We start from the raw sequence: 19,544 nt of genomic DNA, 5'->3' as shown, positions 1-19,544 counted from the left end.
CTCTTGAATTCATGTTAGCAAAAGAAAATGAATTTTCTAGATGGGATCAACACTTGCTTAAAGGAAATTTTCTTTTTTCAAAGGTCAAACACAACTCAGTAATTAGCTGCCTTAAAGAAGGTGGGGGGTTGGTATTCCAATCCAAAGGCCAAAATGCCTTCCACAATTAGGTGAATGAAGACACTGATTTGTGTATAGCTTCTTTTATTAGAGGATCACCACCGACAAAGGAAAATTCACAGGCTTTTTATTAAACCTTCCACCAGAATACATGAAGTAAAGATTACTTCCCTTATCTAAGTGCCAAACGTTAGCATCACAGAAAAAGAAGTTAAATCAGACAGAGCTTCTGCAGCATACAGAAAGAGCAGGGCAAGCAGCACACACGAGGGCAGAGTCGATTAAACCTACCAGTTCACCACGGTCGTGTTGAGTGTGAGTGTGTATGTGTGTGTGTATGCTTAAGGCTTTTTCTTTTTTTTAATGAAAAAGTAATACAATGCACTATATACACCTACTATGTACCCACAAAAATTAAAATAAAAAATTTTTAAAAAGTAATACATGTATATGGTCCAGTGTTTCAAAAGGTACAAAGAGAATATGGAGAATAGCAAGATCCACTCCCCCTCTGTGCCCTGGCTCTGTATCGTTCCTCCCTAAAGCTCACCAAGTAACCTGTTTCTGATGAAAACTGCCAGGAATATTCCACTCATGTATATAAGCAAATGCATATGTGTGTATGTGTACACTTTATACAGATAAGATACATACATGTCCTCCTGTGTACCCTGCTATTTTCACCTTAATATAGCCTGGAGAGTCTATCACAGCTATTCATAAAAATCAGCTTATTCTTTTTTAATAGTTTTAAGATATACCACTGAGCAGATGAGTGGACCATGTTTTGCAAATCTCTTACATTATTTGCATGATTTCATGAATACTATCCTTGTCTCTCCCCACCTAGAAAAAGTACTATGTGGAACAAATACAATCTTTAGATTGAGAGATTTTAATAAATTGCATGAATTTCATTTTTCAATTTCACTAATATTTTGCAACACCCTCTGGGATAATTTCAGGTACCCTGACACGTCACAAAATTAAGAACATTACTATCATAGGGGACATGACTAGCAGAAACAGATTAGTACTTTTCAAAGCCAAGCACTGGCTTCTGAGTGTGGGAAAAGGAACACAAGCAATCAAATGGGGTGCTTCAAAAAGTCACCAATATTAGCTCTCCACAAACTGTCTCTTTACTCACTAGACGGAAAGCTCTCTGCTGTAGCCAAGGACTAAATTTCACAGTGTTATTCTGAGGGCCCACACATAAGAGTGGCAAAACAAACAAACAAACAAAAAAAACAAAAAAAAAAACACCACAAAACCCCTATAGCCAAAAAGCTTTACTGAATGAATGAATAAAACTGACCATGTGTTATAGATGAGCTGAGACCATCCAAGCATATGACCACAAGTGGCCAAAATATTAACTTACGATACCCATATAACTAGAAAACCAAGAATATCATGTCCTCTCAGTCATTATTTACTAAGTACCCACTACCCTCTACTGGGGACACGATGATGTGGAACAGAGACACAGTCACTGCCTCTAGTGCATCCATGTACTTCGGGGAGACAGTCAATAAAATATCTAATCTCAGAGGGTAGTACAGGGTGCCTATGGGAGCAGATAGGGAGGGTGCAAAACCTAGAGAAAGGTATGTGTAAGCTGGGATCTAAAGAAGAACAGGAGTTCACCAAGTGAGGACTGAAGAGAGGTCCAGGAAGAGGGAACAGCAGGAGCAGAGACTCTGAAGTAAGAGGTAACAGTTCAAGGCCAAGTTTCAGGTCAGGAGTAACCAGAGATTGAAGAGATGGGCCAGAGTCAGATCATGAGGGGTCTTAGAAGCCCTGTTGAGTTAGGAATTTATCTTGAGGGCAACAGGAAGCCTGTGAACTGGGCCTGGTGGCATATGCCTGTAGTCCCAGCTACTCAGGACACTGAGGTGAGAGGATCACTTGAGGCTAGGAGTTTGAGGCAGCAGGGAGCTATGATTATGCCTCTGAATAGCTACTGTACTCCAGCCTTGGCAACACAGCAAGACCTCATCTCAAAAAAAAATGATGGGGGTGGGGGAGAATGCAGTGGCTCACACCTAGTTCACACCTATAATCCCAGCACTTTGGGAGGCCGAGGCAGGCAGATCACTTGAGCTCAGGAGTTCAAGACCAGCCTGGGCAACATGATGAAACCCTGTCACTAAAATATTAATTAATTAATTTTTTTAAAGGCAGGCTGGTATGGGAAGATATTTATACTAATTTGAAGACTTGTCTAGCATTCTCTAGCTGCCCCATGCTCTAAGTTACCTAACAACTCTGGCAGAGGAACAGTTGGAGAAACAATATTTTCAGGTGGCCTGAAAGGTCCAACACCTGCGCACCCACCACCTCCATGTGGCCCAATGCTCATCCCTGGACACAAGCAAGAAAACCTTCCCAGCCCTCAGCATTTCTGTCCCCCTCCTATTATCATCCCTCTCCCCTGTTTGCAACTCTTCAGTGAACCTCCACTGCTTAAGGACAAAATCCTAATTCCTGAGGCTGATATAAAAGGCCCCAGGATCTGGGCTCTGTAACTTCTCCAGCTACCCCCAGCAGAAGGCTGGACTCCAGAGACATACGACACCCACTCATCCCAGGACCCGCCATGTTGCTTCATACTGCCTTCTCCCTGTTTCTTGCCAAATTCCTACTCTTATTATGGGATGGGGGTGAGAGAGAGCCTTAATTTAGGTTGTATTTATAATTAAAATTTCATATTATGCATTTTTATATTATGAAATTTCTAACATATAGAAAAGCACGAAGAATAACACAAACACTGGTTACCTATCATGTCACTTTTAAAAAATATTTTTAGGCCGGCCGTGGTGGTTCACACCTACAATCCCAGCACTTTGGGAGGCCGAGGCAGACAGATCATTTAAGGTCAGGAGTTCGAGATCAGCCTGAACAACATGGTAAAACTCCGTCTCTACTAAAAATACAAAAATTAGCTGGGTGTGGTGGCCCATGCCTGTAGTCCCAGCTAATTGGGAAGGCTGAGGCAGGAGAATCACTTGAACCCAGGAGGCGGAGGTTGTAGTGAGCCAAGACTGCACCTTTGCCACTCCAGCCTGGGTACCAGAATGAGACTCCATCTCAAAAATATATATATATTTTTAATGGTGTCATACTATTTATATCCTTCCACAACATGCTTTTTAAAATCATTGTGCTGAGATTTATCTATATTTATGCTTTTAGCTCGCGTTCATTTTTTTAAGCTACAGAATTCCATGTATGAATACAGTAGTATAATGTGTCCATTCTCCTGCTGATGGATATCTCGGTTGTTTCTAAATATTTGCTATTACAAGCAATACTGCTACAGTGAATAATATTCTTCTATATGTTGTCCCATATATATGTGAATTCCTCTAAAATTATCTACCTAGGAGTGAAACTGCTGAATTATAGGGTATGAGCATCTTCAAACTGCTCCAATTTGTGTACCAATTACCTGCCCACCAGTTACATACCCACCATACAAAAGTTTCCACTGCTCCATATCCTTGACCACACTTAATATCAATGTTCATGAAATCTGACTTAGAGTGTGTCACTCCTGGCTTGGTGCAGTGGCTCATGCCCGTAAGGTCAGCACTTTGGGAGGGTGAGGCAGGAGGACTGCTTGAGGCCAGGAGTTTGAGGCCAGCCTGGGCAACATAGTGAGACCCTGTCTCTACAAAAAATACAAACATTAGCCCGGCATGGTGGCACATGGCTGTAGTCCTAGCTACTCATGAAGATGAGGTTGGGGAGGATAGCTTGAGCCCGGGATTTTGAGGCTGCGGTGAGCCATTATCGTGCCACCATACTCCAGCCTGGGCAACAGAGCAAGATCCTGTCCCAAAAAACAAAAAAGTATGTTACTCCTCTGTCCAAACCCTCCGATGGCTTTGCATTCAAGCAAATGCCAAAGTCCTCACTGTGACTTATGAGACCTTACCTGCCCCTCCACAGTCTCTCTCACCTCATCTCCTTCTAGGTCCCCATGTTCACTCTCATCCAGTGCCAGCAGCCTCTTGCTGTTCTTTGAATGTACTAGGCAAGCTCTTGCCTCAGGGCCTTTGCACTTGCTGATCCTTCTGTTTCAAGTGCTCTTCCCTTAGATCTAGCTACATAAATCACTCCCAATTACTTCAGGTCATTACTCAAAATTCACCCTTTTAAATTTTCAAATTCACACATTTATACAAACACTTCATGTCCTTCTTCTCTCTGCTCTTAAATTTTCACCTAAGCATTCATTACTAGAAAACTATATATTTTACTTTTCTTTGCTTATTGTTAAGCTCAGTACATTACAAATTGCCTAAGGGTAGAGATTTTTATCTCTTTTCACTGCTGTATCTCCAGTATTAGAACAGTAAGAGCTCAATGTTTGTTGAATGAATTGAATGAATAAACGAAGACAAGCCAAATTGTATATGTTTACTAAAATGATGAGCATAAATAATCTTATTTTACTTTTTATTTCCCTGGTTGCAGGTAGGGCTAAGCATCTTTTCATATATTTACTGGCCATTTTTTCTCCAGAGTTGCTTGTTATTATTCTTGTAATTTGTGGGAGTTTGACATATATTCTTGTTTCTCACTGTTTGTTAGTTACATGCATTGGAAGTATGTCCCCTGGTCTGTGGTTTATTTTTTTACTTTGTTTATGGTTTATTTTGTTGTGTAGAAATTTTAAATTTTAGTTGAAATTCAGTCAAAGTTATCAATCTTTTCCTTACACTCTGTAAATTGTCATCTTTTTCTTTTTTTTTTTTTTTTTTTTTTTTTGCGACGGCGTCTCGCTCTGTGGCCCAGGCTGGAGTGCAATGGCCAGATCTCAGCTCACTACAAGCTCCGCCTCCTGGGTTTACGCCATTCTCCTGCCTCAGCCTCCCGAGTAGCTGGGACTACAGGCGCCCGCCATCTCGCCCGGCTAGTTTTTTGTATTTTTTTAATAGAGACAGGGTTTCACCGTGTTAGCCAGGATGGTCTCGATCTCCTGACCTCGTGATCCGCCCGTCTCGGCCTCCCAAAGTGCTGGGATTACGGGCTTGAGCCACCGCGCCCGGCCAAATTGTCATCTTTTTCTTAACTGCCTTCCTCTAACCTCCACCCACAACAAAACCTAATCTTCTCTGCTGTCAAACACTTCACCTATATTGTACCTTCTTCTTTTAACCATGTCTATGAGCTAATGAGGCTACTAGTGTCACAGAAAAGAAGCAAGCCTTGGATTCAAGCCCTGGCTTTGTCATGAGAGGCAGCATAGCACAGTGATGAAAAAATGGATTATGAGCTACAGTGTTGATTTGAAAATTGAGCCCAGCACTTATTAGCTGTATAATCTTAGGCAAGTTACTGGACCTCTGTGTGACTCAGTGTCCTCATCTATAAAATGGGCATAATAATAGTATCTGCCTCATAAAGTTGGATCTGTCATAAGGATTAAATGAGTTAATATAAGTACTGCCCTAATAATAGTATCTGGCACATAATAAGCACTATATGTGTGTTTGCCATTATTATTGCTAACTCTGTAACTACGAGCAAGTTATCTCCTTAACCTCAGTTTTCTCTTTTGTAAGATAAGGCCACCTTGGAGTATAGGAAATAAAATAGCATAAAATACTAAAATAGTGCTTATCTCCACGCTTGGCACTTATAAGGTATTCAACAGATGTTAGTGTTCTCTCTTCTTCCTCACTGGGGCTAGGGACTATGGCCTTATCTTTAAATCCTCAGCCTCTAGCGCAGGGCCTAGCATAAAATAAGGTGCTAAAAATTGTTTGAGCACCTGCTGTGTGCCAAGGCCTCTGCCAGGCACTAAAGACACTGACACACAGAGCCTGCCCCTCAGGATGTTCTCAGGCTACAAGTAAGAATGAATGAGATAGACAGCGACACCCGCTTGACAACCCTCAGATGAAAAGCATGGGCCAATGCAATGGTTTTCACACCAGGCTCCCTAAAGTCCATATTTAAAATCAACATATATGACTGCTTTACTATTTATCATTTCGGATTCAGCATATATATCAATGATCCTCACTGAGCATCGGCTTCCTCATTTGAAAAGTGGGGATACTTTGCAAGGGTTGTTGCAAGAATGAGATATGATCAAGTACACACACAGTCTCTGGTATAGCACCTAGCACACGGACAGCACTCTCTTCTCCCCTCAAACACAGGCCACTGTTGGGGCCTTTTCCTCAGGAGTACGGGGTGGACCTCTGAGTTTTTCTCAGACAGCATTAAGGTCAGGGATGACAACCATCCCTGGCCCAATCCTGTTTCAGACTTCCACTGCTGGTGACCAAATCCTAAAAGGAGCCAGCTCATCTGAGGGCAGAGCTGGAACTCAGCATATCAATGAAAAAGTGTGAGAATACCTTCTCCTCCAACATCAAATGGTCCAACCTCCACTTAGTCAAAGTGACTAAATTTGTCTCAAGTTGTAATGTCATTTGAAGAATTTTTTTTTAAATTATTTTTATTTTTATTTTTTAGTTGAGACAGGGTCTCCTTATGTTGCCCAGGCTGGTTTCAAACTACTGGGCTCAAGCAGTTCTGCTGCCTCGGCCTCCCAAAGTGTTGGGATTACAAGCAGGAGCCACTGTGCCAACCCAGCCTTCAGTAGAGACAGGGTCTTGCTATGTTGCCCAGACTGGTCTCAAACTCCTAGTCTCTGGTGATCCTCCCATCTCAGCCTTCCAAACTGCTGGCATTATAGGCATGAGCCACTGCACCCAGCCCCATTTAAAGACCTTTGAAAGATATACTAGTACTTGTAATGACGACATGGCACTAATATAACACATAATTGTATTTCTCCAAAATTATTTCCAAGAGTTGCTACTGAAGTTCAGAAGAGTCAAATAAAACATGGCATGCCCCACCAATAGTGCAGTCCTCCACGTTTCCAGGCAACCCTCACACTCACCCAAGTCAACTGAAATATGGTAAACAAATCAGTACTACACATACCATAGAGATCTGGATTGCTGCGGATATATAACCTCACAAAGTTTTTCCCGGGTATTGGCAAAAGAGACCCTTTAATTCTGTCAAAGACCTGGAAAACAACATAGCAGTAATTCTACTGAAGTTTTTTAACTTTAATAAATTCAACTACTACAAAACTGAAACTCAGTCATTAGAGCTTTTATGACAGTATTTTCAAATGCTAATAACCCTTTACTTTTGTAAGACCATTTCCAGCATATAAAGGCTTTCACATTATTTGGTTGTTCAACCATTAAAGAAACAAGTCTCTATTACACGTAAAAGCGAAGGTGAAATTGGTTTCCAAACCTGGTAGGTGTCCACATCAAAGAATGTTTGGTAGTATTCAAATGTCCAGAAGGGCGAGCTTTTCTTCTGTCCAGCAAGTAACTGTCAGAAATAAAATAAAACATAACGAACACATAAGCAATTTCTTAATTCCAGCTGCGTGGGGGTGCAGGAGGGATATGATCTAATGGAAAATCAAAACATTTGAAACAATAGGCTCTTCTGCATTCAGTAACTAACTCTGAAATAGCCAATTCACAACTCCCAGCCTGATTCGAAAAACAAGCATTGGTTTTGAAGTCACACCAAAAGGGTTCAAATCCTGCCCCCCGCCACTGAGGGGAGCTTTGGCAAATCACTAGACTCTTGTCAGGCTTAGTTCCCTTATCTAGATTCAGTAGTATATAGAATTATGTACAATAATAAATACATATACACACATACAACACATACAGAAGGCAGTCAGTGTAAATATCTTTATGCTTTTTTTTTTTTTTTAGATGGCATCTCACTCTGTTTCCCAGGCTGGCGTGCAGTGGCGCAATCATAGCTCACTGCAGCCTTGAACCCTTGGGCTCAAGCAATCTTCCCACCTCAGCCTCCCAAGTAGCTGGGACTACACGCATGCACCACTATGCCCAGCTGATTTTTTAATTTTTGTAGAGACAGAGTCTCATTATTTTGCCCGGGCTGGTCTCAAACTCTTGGGCTCAAGTGATCCTCCCACCTCAGCCTCCCAAAGCACTGGGATTACAAGCATGAGCCACTGCACCCAGCAGTGTAAATATCTCTTCCTCCCCAATCCATCCACAATCCTCCCTACTATTGCCACCTGAATTCTCAAAAATCTGATATATTGACTCACTCTAAAGTACTAAAAATATTACTACTCTGACAAAAAAAAAAAATTCCAATTGAGAAGAGGCACACGAGGAGGGCCACACCTATCCCAATAACACAGCTCTCTGGTGGCAGAATGCAGGCCCAATGCCAGGAATTATGCCTGTCATCTTTTTGCTGTATGAAGGGAATTCATACAGCAAAAAGTACAGGTGAACACTGAGCTGCTTTGCAGGACAAGGGCAGGTGCTATAGGCAGATATTTTTTGTTCATTATAAAGGAAAATGGATGGCCGATTAGAAGCAGCTGTGGTCCACAGTACTCACAGAGAGGAGTGAAAGCGTTGAATGAATCCAGCATCTTCAAATGAAATATCCAGGTTCTTGCACTGGGACTGACTAGGCAAGTAGCTCGACCCATGGAGAATGAAGAAAAGCAGGGTGGGGCGATGGCTCACCAAGGAGCAGCATGGAGACAAAGGAACACCCACCCCCCACAACCAAGGAAAGCATTCCCCTTGAAAACCAGCACAAGACATGGATGCCCTCTCTTATCACTCCTATTCAATAATATTAGAAGTTCTGGCCAGGGCAATCAGGTAAAAGAAAGAAATAAAGGGTATTCAAATAGGAAGAGAGTAAGTCAAATCACCTTTGTTTGCAAGATGACATGTTCCTATATCTAAAAAACCCCATGGTCTCAGCCCCAAAGCTTCTTAAGCTGATAAGCAACTTCAGCAAAGTCTCAGGATACAAAATCAATGTGCAAAAATTGCTAGTATTCCTATACACCGACAACAGGCAAGCAGAGGGCCAAATTGTGAATGAACTCTCATTCTTTTGTATGAATGAACTGCTACAAAAAGAATAAAATGCCTAGGAATATAGCTAACAAGGGAAGTAACGGACCTCTTCAAAGAGAACTATAAACCACCGCTCAAAGAAATAATCAAATGAGAAAACATTCCATGCTCATAGTTAGGAAGAATCAATATTGTGCAAATGGCATACTGCCCAAAGTAATTTATAGATTCAATGCCACTCCCACTGAACTACCATTGACATTCTTCACAGACTTAGAAAAAAACTATTTTAAAATTCATATGGAAGCAAAAGAGAGCCCAAATAGTCAAGATAATCCTAAGCAAAAAGAACAAAGCTGGAGGCATCATGCTACCTGACTTTAAACTACAAGGCTACAGTAACCAAAACAGCATGGTACTGGTACAAGAACAGACACATAGACCAAGGGAACAGAATAGAGAACTCAGAAATAAGAATGCACGCCTCTAACCATCTGATCTTCAACAAATCTGACAAAAACAAGCAATGGGGAAAGGATTCCCTGTTCAATAAATAGTGCTGAAAGAACTGGCTAGCTATATGCAGAAAATTGAAACTGGACCCCTTCCTTATATGATATGCAAAAATCAACTCAAGGTGGATTAAAGACTTAAATGGAAAACCCAAAACTAAAAAAACCCTGGAAGAAAATCTAGGGAGGCTCAATCCTGTAATCCCAGCACTTTGGGAGGCCGAGACAGGCGGATCACGAGGTCAGGAGATCGAGACCATCCTGGCTAACACCGTGAAACCCCGTCTCTACTAAAAATACAAAAAACTAGCCGGGCGAGGTGGCGGGCGCCTGTAGTCTCAGCTACTCTGGAGGCTGAGGCAGGAGAATGGCCTAAACCCGGGAGGCGGAGCTTGCAGTGAGCTGAGATCCGGCCACTGCACTCCAGCCCGGGCTACAGAGCAAGACTCCGTCTCAAAAAAAAAAAAAAAAGAAAATCTAGGGAATACCAGCTGGGTGTGGTGGCTCATGCCTGTAATCCCAGCCTTTTGGGAGGCCAAGATGGGTGGATCACGAGGTCAGGAGTTCGAGACCAGTCTGGCCAATATGGTGAAACCCCGTCTCTACTAAAAATACAAAAATTAGTTGGGTGTGGTGGTGCACGCCTGTAGTCCCAGCTGCTCGGGAGGCTGAGGCAGGAGAATCGCTTGAACCCAGGAGGTGAAGGTTGCAGTGAGCCGAGATCACACCCCTGCACTCCAGCTTGGGTGACAGAGCAAGACTCCATTTCAAAAAAAAAAAAAAAAGAAAGAAAGAAAAGAAAATCTAGGGAATACCAATCAGGACAGAGGCATGGGCAAAGATTTCATGAAGAAAACACCAAAAGCAATTGCAACAAAAGCAAAAATTGACAAATGGGATCTAATTAAACTAAAGAGCTTCTGCACAGCAAAAGAAACAATCTTCAGACAGAACAGACAACCTACAGAATGGGAGAAAATTTTTGCAATCTATCCATCTAACAAAGGTCTAATATCCAGAGTCTACAAGGTACTTAAGCAAATTTACAAGAAAAAAACAACTCCATTAAAAAGTGGGCAAGGGACATGAACAGATACTTCTCAAAAGACATACATGTGGCCAACAAACATATGAAAGAAAGCTCAATATCTTGATTTGAGAAATGCAAATCAAAACCACAATGAGACACCATATCATGCCAGTCAGAATGGTGATTATTAAAAAGTCAAGAAACAACAGATGCTGATGAAGTTGCAGAGAAAAGGGAACGCTTTTACACTGTTGGTCAGAGTGTAAATTAGTTCAACCATTGTGGAAGACAGTGCGGCAATTCCTCAAAGACCTAGAGGCAGAAATATTATTTGACCCAGCAATCCCATTACTGGGTATATACCCAAAGGAATATAAATCATTCCATTATAAAGATACATGCACATATACACTCACTGCAGCACTATTTACAATAGCAAAGATACAGAATCAACCTAAAAGGCCATCAATGATAGACTGGATAAAGAAAATATGATATATATATATGTGTGTGTGTGTGTGTGTGTGTGTGTATAGATACAACCATGGAATACTATGCAGCCATAAAAAGGAATGAGATAATGTCCTTTGCAGAGACATGGATGGAGTTGGAAGCCATTATCCTTAGCAAACTAACACAGGAACAGAAAACCAAACACCACATCTTCTCACTTATAAGTGGGAGCTGAATGGTGAGAATACACGGACACAAGGGAGGGAGAGCATCAGGAAGAATAGCTAATGGATGCTAGGCTTAATACCTAGGTGATGGGGTCATCTGTGCAGCAAACCACTGTGGCACATGTTTACCTATGTAACAAACCTGTACCTCCTGCACATGACCCCTGAACTTAAAAGTTGAAGAAAAAAAAATTAAGAAAAACATTTTCACAATTAAAGTCGACAATGGCAGCAACTGCCTTACATGGTGGTAAACAGCAGCCCATTCCTGGAGGTATTCAAGCAAGGGTTTTCAATCTTTCTTTTTTCCAGAGGCAGGGTCTCACTCTGTTGCCCAGGCTAGAATGTAGTGGTGCAATCTCAGCTCACTGAAACCTCCACTTCCCAAGCTCAAGCAATCCTCCCACCTTAGCTTCCCGAGTAGCTGGGACTACAGGTGTGTACCACCATGCTTGGCTAATATTTTGTATTTTTTGTAGAGGAGGAGTTTCACCATGTTGCCCAGGCTGGTCTCCAACTCCTGGGCTCAAGTGATTTGCCTGCCTCAGCCTCCCAAAATGCTGGGATTATAGGCGTGAGCCACCACACCTGGCTCCAAGTGTTATCCTTCCTACACAGCCAGGAATATCTTGGGAGAGACGCTAAGACAGGGGGCCATGAAGGTTCTTTCCTACTCCAATATTAGAAAATACTGAGCATGGGAGTCCCGCATTCCATAAGCTAGGCTCTCTGCTCACTACCCCAGTATTCCCTTCCACCAGTGTACTTACAAATAATAACAGTCTGCTTGCTTGTTTCCCCCACCAAGGAAGAGGCCATGTGTCATTTATCTCTGAGCTGTCACTGCCTGACACTATACCTGGCACACAGTAGACAGTGAATAAGCACATAAACAAGTTTTAAAAATTGTTCAAAAAAGATCTCAAAGACAAGTTCAAACCTCAGTTTTGTCAGAGTCATCATTTCCCAGTAACTCATCATCTTCTTCTCTTCCTGAGCCTCTTGGGGGTCCTGGCTGATGTTTTGGGGTTTCACCAGGATCCTCAATGTTTACTGTGGTGGCATCTGGGTTTGCTGCCAGAGAAGTGGCTGCATTGCCAAATTCTGAAATAAATTAGAGCACAAGGGCCTCAGAAACCTTACCCACACTAGAAATGCTATATTTTCAATTTAAAGACAAGCTGTCACAACCTCAGCTTTGCTATAGACCCTACCTGATACAAAAGGCAAAAGCTTTGAAAAAAAAAAAAAAAACTCATCAGATCAATCTGACAGAAAAATGACTATGAAGACAACAGAATTTGGAGTCAGACCTAGATTTTGGTCCTGGCTCAGCTAGCCACTTACTAAATAAACAAGCCTAAGTAAGCAACTAAACTTCTCTAAACCTCAGTGTTTTCATCTGTATCATGGGCAGAGTAACATTTATTTTGAATACTTTTGGGAGAATTAGGAATATAACCTAAGTCCTAAACTTCTCTTGATTCAAGTCCAAAAAATATTAATGAAAGTTATTTTTTCCAGTAAGTCTACATAATCACTACAGAAAATATGGGAACAAAAATGAAAGTGGGGCCGGGCGCGGTGGCTCAAGCCTGTAATCCCAGCACTTTGGGAGGCCGAGACGGGCGGATCACGAGGTCAGGAGATCGAGACCATCCTGGCTAACACGGTGAAACCCCGTCTCTATTAAGAAATACAAAAAAAACTAGCCGGGCGAGGTGGCGGGCGCCTGTAGTCCCAGCTACTCGGGAGGCTGAGGCCGGAGAATGGCGTGAACCCGGGAGGCGGAGCTTGCAGTGAGCTGAGATCCGGCCACTGCACTCCAGCCTGGGTGACAGAGCGAGACTCCGTCTCAAAAAAAAAAAAAAAAAAAAAAAATGAAAGTGGAATCAGCCGGGCACAGTGACTCATGCCTGTAATCCCAGCACTTTGGGAGGTTGAGGCAGGCAGATCATCTGAGGTCAGGAGTTCAAGACCAGCCTGGCCAACATGATGAAATGCCGTCTCTACTAAAAATACAAAAATTAGCCGGCTGTGGTGGCGTATGCCTTGTAATCCCAGCTACTCTGGAAGCTGAGATAGGAGAATCACTTGAACCCGGGAGGCAAAGGTTGCAGTGAGCCGAGATCGCACCACTGCACTCTGGCCTGTGTGACAGAGAGATACTATGTCTCAAAAAAAAAAAAGGAAAAAAGAAAATAGAAATCACAGGATAAAAATCACTCTTAGGCCAGGCATGGTGGCTCATGTCTGTAATCCCAGCACTTTGGGAGGCCAAGGCAAGAGGACTGCTCGAGCCCCAGAGGTAGAGGCTTCAGAGAGCCGTGATCATGCCACTGTACTCCAGCCTGGGCAACAGAGTAAGACTTTGTCTCAAAAAAAAAAAAAAAAACCCAAAAAACAAAAAAACACTCTTAGTTCCACCATATAAAGGCAAACACTATTAACATTTCAGTATATTTCCTTTTCTTCACATAGTGAGATTCATGCCACTGATGATCATTCATTTATTCAACAGATATTTACTGCATGCCCCCAATGTGCCAAGTACTGATCTAGAATATGATACTATAATTAATTTTGCATCCTGCTTTGTCAAGACTATGTATAATTCGGGATTATACAAAAAAATGATTTTTCATATTATAACAGTCTTTTAAAATGATCACTTATGTGACTGCATAATATTCCATCAATGAAGACTTTATTACAAATACAAAAGGAGTGTCTGTGTAGAAAAAGCTTTTTGGGGGGCAGCCTTAAGATGAACACCTATCAGTATGATCACTAGGTCAACAGGGTGCAAACCATTTTCAAGGCTCCTGAACCACGTTACTAAACTGCTTTCCAAAAGAACCTTCCCTATTTATGTCCACCAGCAGTGATTGAGACTTCCTGTCTCTGAATATCCTAACATACTTTATTTCAGCTGCTCTTGAATAAAATTCAGGGCAGCTCTGAACCTTTGAAGGCCAAAGGAAGAGTGCCAGCAGGGCACCATTATAACACTACAAGCAGGGCACCAGTCCTGGTAGTAGGACAACTGAGTTCACTCTTATTGCCTCTCAACTATATGAGCAATTTTATGGAGAACACTAAAGTTCTCTGAACTTCTCTGACTGAAATTAACTGGGTAGCTAATATGTAACAATTACTGAAGCCTCAATTGGCAATGTTTGGGTAGTTTAAGCAACATGAGGTTCTGGAGTGAGATGGTCCTTTGTTCAAGGTAAGACTCTTAATACTCAGTAGCTCCATGACCTTGAGCAAATTACTCTATGGCTCTGAGTCTCTACTTCTTCAATTATAAAACATAGATAATACCTACCCCACAAAGAGATTTTGAGGATGATGAAATAGTAACTATCATTACAGGTACCTCTTATTGATTGTACAGGGCAATGACATTTAAAAAGACAGTCACAACTTTGCTGGAGGGAATTAGACCAATGAGGATATACTTAAGTCTCACAATCAAAAAGCAGTAGTTAAAATAACCAGAAAAGTATAACTGAAGCTGGGCATGATGGCGCACACCTGTAGTCCCAGCTACTTGGGAGGCTGAGGCAGGAGAATCGCTTGAACCTAGGAAACCGAGGTTGCAGTGAGCCGAGATCACGCCACTGCACTCCAGCCTGGCAACAGAGTGAGACTCTGCCGAAAGAAAGAAAGAGAGAGAGAAAGAGAGAGAGAGAAAGAAAGAAAGAAAAACAGAAAAGTATAGCTGGGCTAGATGCAGTGGCTCATGCCTATAATCCCAGCACTTTGGGAGGCTGAGGCGAGCAGATCACTTGAGGTCAGGAGTTCGAGATCAGCCTGGCCAACATGGTAAAACCCCATCTCTACTAAAAACATAAAAATTAGCCAGGCATGGTGGTGGGCACCTGTAATCCCAGCTACTCAGGAGGTTGAGGCATGAGAATCACTTAAACTGGGAGGTGAAGGATGCAATGAGCCAAGATCGTGTCACTGCACTCCAGCCTGGGTGACAGAGCAAGACTCGGTCTCAAAAAAAAAAAAAAAAAAAAAAAAGAAGAAGAAGAGTATAATTGGATTGTTCGTAATACAAAGGATAAATGCTTGAAGTGATGGACACCCTGTTTACCCTGATGTGATTACTACACATTACATGCCTGTATCAAAATACATGAGTGCACCCTGTAAGTATATACACCTACTACGTACCCACGAAAATTAAAAAATTTTTCAAAAGCAGTAGTTTACCAGGGGGAAGGAATGCCAAAAGGAGGAACAGACAGTACCACTTTACAAATAGAAAGGGTAAAAAGGCTCCAAGGAGGACAGTAACTCCTCTAGTTGTTGGGATCAGGAAAGGTTTCTTGGAGACGATACCGGATGAGAAGGATGGCCAGAGGCGCTGGGGATGGCATCCCATGCAAAGGGAAGGGCATGAGCAAGACCCAGAAGATGGAAAGTGTGCCCCACGATGGAGGGACAGTGACGGCATAGTTTGACTGGAGTGTGGGTTGCGTGCACCCCTAACGTGACAACTCTTCACAGTCCACTCTGTGTTGGTTATTCTTGTCCATCTCAGCTCCTTGAGCATAAAACTGGTATGTGTCTTATTTCTGCCACCAACATTCTCTGCTTTTACATCCTGGCATATCCTAAGCTAGTTTTGGCCTCTGCTCCTTTCCTGAAACAATGTCTCTCACCTGAAGGCTTCTGACCTCCACTTTTTCATCCAACACTACCGTTCCCCACCAGAGAAGCCTTCCATGACCCACCCCTCCCACCCCACCCCCAGCATCCCGTGTGCTTTTCTAAAGACCCAAGTCCGTAACACAGTTGATAAAGCCCTAGGTGATTTGTCACCTGCCTCCTCCTAAGCATCACCTTGTGTCAGCTTCCCCCACCATCCGTGATCTGAACACAGGCGTTCTCCCAATCCTTCAGGAAAAAAATTAAACTTCCTCACTCCACAGGGACTTTTGCAAGGGCCAATGGCTATGCTTGAACTTTCTTGCACTGCACTCCTGACAGGATGGCTGAGGAGGGCCTCTCTAATGAGAAGAGATTCGAACAGAGCAAGGGAGCAAGTCATAAGGCTATCTGAAGGGAGAATGTCCCACACAGAAAGATGGCACAAATGTCCCAAGCTGTGAATGTACTTGGTGCATAGGAAGAACTACGACAGCCCATGCGGTTTGGGCAGAGAGAGAAAGGATGAGAGCAGTAGGAGATGAAATAAGAGGCATGGAGGCTGCATCCTGTAGGGGCCTCCTAAGCCACAGTAAAGGCTCTGGCTTTTTCGGGTTTTGTTTGTTTGTTTGTTTGTTTGTGTTTGAGATGGAGTGTCGCTCTGTCACCCAGGCTGGAGCGCAGTGGTGCAATCTCGGTTCACTGCAACCTCTGGGTTTGCGCAATTCTCCTGCCTCCGCCTCCAGAGTAGTTGGGACTACAGGTGTGCACCACCAAGCCCGGCTAATTTCTGTATTTTTAGTAAAGACAGGGTTTCACCATGTTGGCCAGGCTGGTCTTGAACTCCTGACCTCAGGTTATCTGCCCTCCTCAGCCTTCCAAAGTGCTGGGATTACAGGTGTGAGCCACTGCACACTGCCTGGCTTTTTCTTCTAGTGAGATGGGAGCTATTGGAAGGTTCTGAAAGAATGACATGATCTGGTTGAGTTTTAGAAGGACTACTCTGGCTGCAAAGTACAGACTGTAGAAGGATAAGGGAGGAAGCAGAAAGACCAGAAGGAAGGTAAGGGCTATAATTCAGACAAAAGGTGACAGTGACCTTGAGCATGGTGAGAGTAGTGGCGGAGGTGGTCAGATGCTAGATTAATTTTGAAGACAGAGTTGACAGTATTTTCAAATTGAGGTGGATTTCTAGTACTTGCAAATGAAATAGATTTATTTTGAAACCATGTATCTCTTCCTTAGATAACAGAGACAGCATAAGCTGTGACACCAGACTGGATGGGTTCAAATCCTGATTTTATCCCTTACTAACTGTGTGACTATTAGGCAAATTATTTTTCTGTGCCTCAGTCTCCTCATTAATAAAACATGAATAAATTAACTATTTCATAAAGTTGATATAAGGATTGAGTTATCTGTAAAGCATTTAGAACAGTGCCTGACATATAGTAAGTGTTAGGTAAGGTGTTAATAAAACAAGTAAGTGAGCCAGGTGTGGTGGCTCACGCCTGTAATCCCAGCACTTTGGGAGGCCAAGGCAGGTGGATCACAAAGTCAGGAGTTCGAGACCAGCCTGGGCAATATGGTGAAGCCCTGTCTCTACTAAAAATACAAAAATTAGCCGGGTGTGGTGGCGGGCACCTGTAGTCCCAGCTACTCAGAAGGCTGAGGCAGAAGAATCATTTGAACCCTGGAGGCAGAGGTTGCAGGGAGCCGAGATCACGCCACTGCACTCCAACCTGGGTGACAGAGCGAGACTCCGTCAAAACAAACAAACAAACAGAGTGTTCATCAATACCCAGCCTAAGTCAGGCTCTGGGTTATGAGTTCTAATATCTCATAATATTATTGAGATATTAGATAATATCTAATAATATTGAACTTTTCCTCTAGCACTTTCATAGTTTGTAGGTATATATTTAAATGATCATTTAATAAATAAATGTCCCCCTCACTAGACTGAGAGCTTCACAAAGAAGGAAACTGACTACTTTGTTCACTCTTCTATCTCTGATAACTAGAACAATTGCCCGATTCCTGGTCACAATCAGGAGATATTTACTGATTCAATGAGGGAATGATCTGATCACATTTCATCCTAATGATCTTTTTACATTTTTATCTACTCCACCAGTGGATAAACTTCTTCATCTTTTTATCTCCAGTATCTAGTACGGTTCTAAGCACAAAGTAAGTGCTCAATAAATGTTTTCTGAACTAAAGCAGGAACTGTATAAACATTTTCTGTAATCACTGTACTAAATTTATGATACTTGTTACCAATCTGAAGGATTATCTGGCAAAAAAACAAAAACAGCTGGTGTGGACAAACGGAAAATACCTGGATGTGGCCAACAGCCCCAAAGATGTTTGAAATAATATCCTTCAATGTGTGAGGCAGTATAGCAATGAAAGTACTTGCTGTAACTGTGGAAATAGTAATCATGAATATAAAGGTGGGCACCCCACTGATATACCTTCAAATTGCAAGTCATCTACTGCTGCCATTCGGCCAGTGAATCTTCTCCCAGTTGTGAGGAAGAAAATTTGCAGGGGTCTAAAAGAAAAAAAAAAACAGGTAAACGTAATAGGATAACAGTATAAAGTATCTGCAAACAAATCTTATTTCAGCATTAGAAATGTTATCACTTTACCTTGCCTCCCTTTTCAGTGGGGTTTAATAGGTTTATATAAAGATAACCACTAAGCGTCAGGTATTATTAAATATTAAAATTGTTACAAAGAAACTAACCCCGGGGGTCCAAAGGTTCCAATTCAACCTTATTTGGTTGTGTATGTACCAGGAATGAATCTCAACTCACTGTGTAAATGTTTAGAGACCAGGTGCAGCCTAGAGATGTAACGATGAGAAAGGATGAGGCTGAGGTTTGAAAGAGATGATGGGGACAGTGAAGAACAAAGGCAGTTCAGCCTAGCCAGTGGTTAAGGGCACAGGCTCTGGGGTCAGACAGAGCTGGGTTTGATTCCCGATTCTGCTGCTTCTCTGCTGTGTGCGCGCTCCCCGCGGCCTCAGTTTCCTCATCTGTAAAATGGGTGCATAATGGTACCTAGTCACACAGTGCGGGGGTCATTAAATGGGACAGTGCGTGTAAGGTGCCTAGCGCGGAGTCAGGCAATTAGTAGGCAATGGGGTGTCGGGGACCCTGCAGCCCGGGACACCGCGAAGCAGAGGCAGTGTTTCAGGGAGAGAAGCTGGGCTACGGCGGCCCCGGCGAGCAGGAGATCCTGAGCCCCCTTAGCCCCGTACTGGTCCCGCAAACCCGGCCGCCTCACCTCGCGGGGCTAGGCGTTCCCCGGGTCCCGGAAAACCTCGGGGCTCAGATGCTCCGCGCCGGTTTCGGTCCAGCCCAGTTGCCGGAAGCCGGAGATCCGGGGGGTGGAACTTCCCCGCCTCCTCCGGGAAGAGCCCCGCCTCCTTAAAGAGGCAGCAGCTCCCAGAGACACCTGCGTGCTGCGGCGCTCAGAGCCCGCTCCCTCCCTCCCTTCTCCCGAGGGTGAGTCTCGGGTTCTTAAAGAGACAGGCGAGGGCGGAGTGGTGGGGTCGCTGAGTGTGACTACTTTGGCTGGCCTTGCTCCAGGAAACGCA

General features: G+C 43.1%; 1 protein-coding gene across 5 annotated transcripts in view; it reads right to left on the bottom strand.

Moving 5' to 3' along the window:
• The window catches only part of YIPF1 (Yip1 domain family member 1), a 40,603-nt gene extending 21,282 nt beyond the window's left edge, over window positions 1-19,321 (bottom strand). For 3 of the 5 annotated variants that reach the window (XR_273801.4, XR_006692060.2, XM_005543314.4), the window contains exons 1-6: window positions 19,232-19,321; window positions 18,760-18,980; window positions 18,415-18,494; window positions 12,210-12,373; window positions 7,426-7,506; window positions 7,099-7,186 (exon numbers count right to left, since the gene is read on the bottom strand). Coding sequence is in view for 2 of the 5 variants with exons in the window: in XM_005543314.4 (XP_005543371.1) it covers window positions 7,099-7,186; window positions 7,426-7,506; window positions 12,210-12,373; window positions 18,415-18,445 (364 nt within the window). In the remaining 3 variants the exon portion in view is untranslated. The remainder of the gene's footprint in view (window positions 1-7,098; window positions 7,187-7,425; window positions 7,507-12,209; window positions 12,374-18,414; window positions 18,495-18,759; window positions 18,981-19,231) is intronic. The other 2 variants (XR_273802.4, XM_074006242.1) reach the window with 1 other exon arrangement.
• Window positions 19,322-19,544: the final 223 nt, after the last annotated feature.

The sequence above is a fragment of the Macaca fascicularis genome, chromosome 1 (genome assembly GCF_037993035.2).
Source record: "Macaca fascicularis isolate 582-1 chromosome 1, T2T-MFA8v1.1".
NCBI lineage: Eukaryota > Metazoa > Chordata > Mammalia > Primates > Cercopithecidae > Macaca > Macaca fascicularis.
The sequence above is the reverse complement of the archived record's forward strand: the minus strand, read 5'-3'. Positions and strand labels throughout refer to the sequence as shown.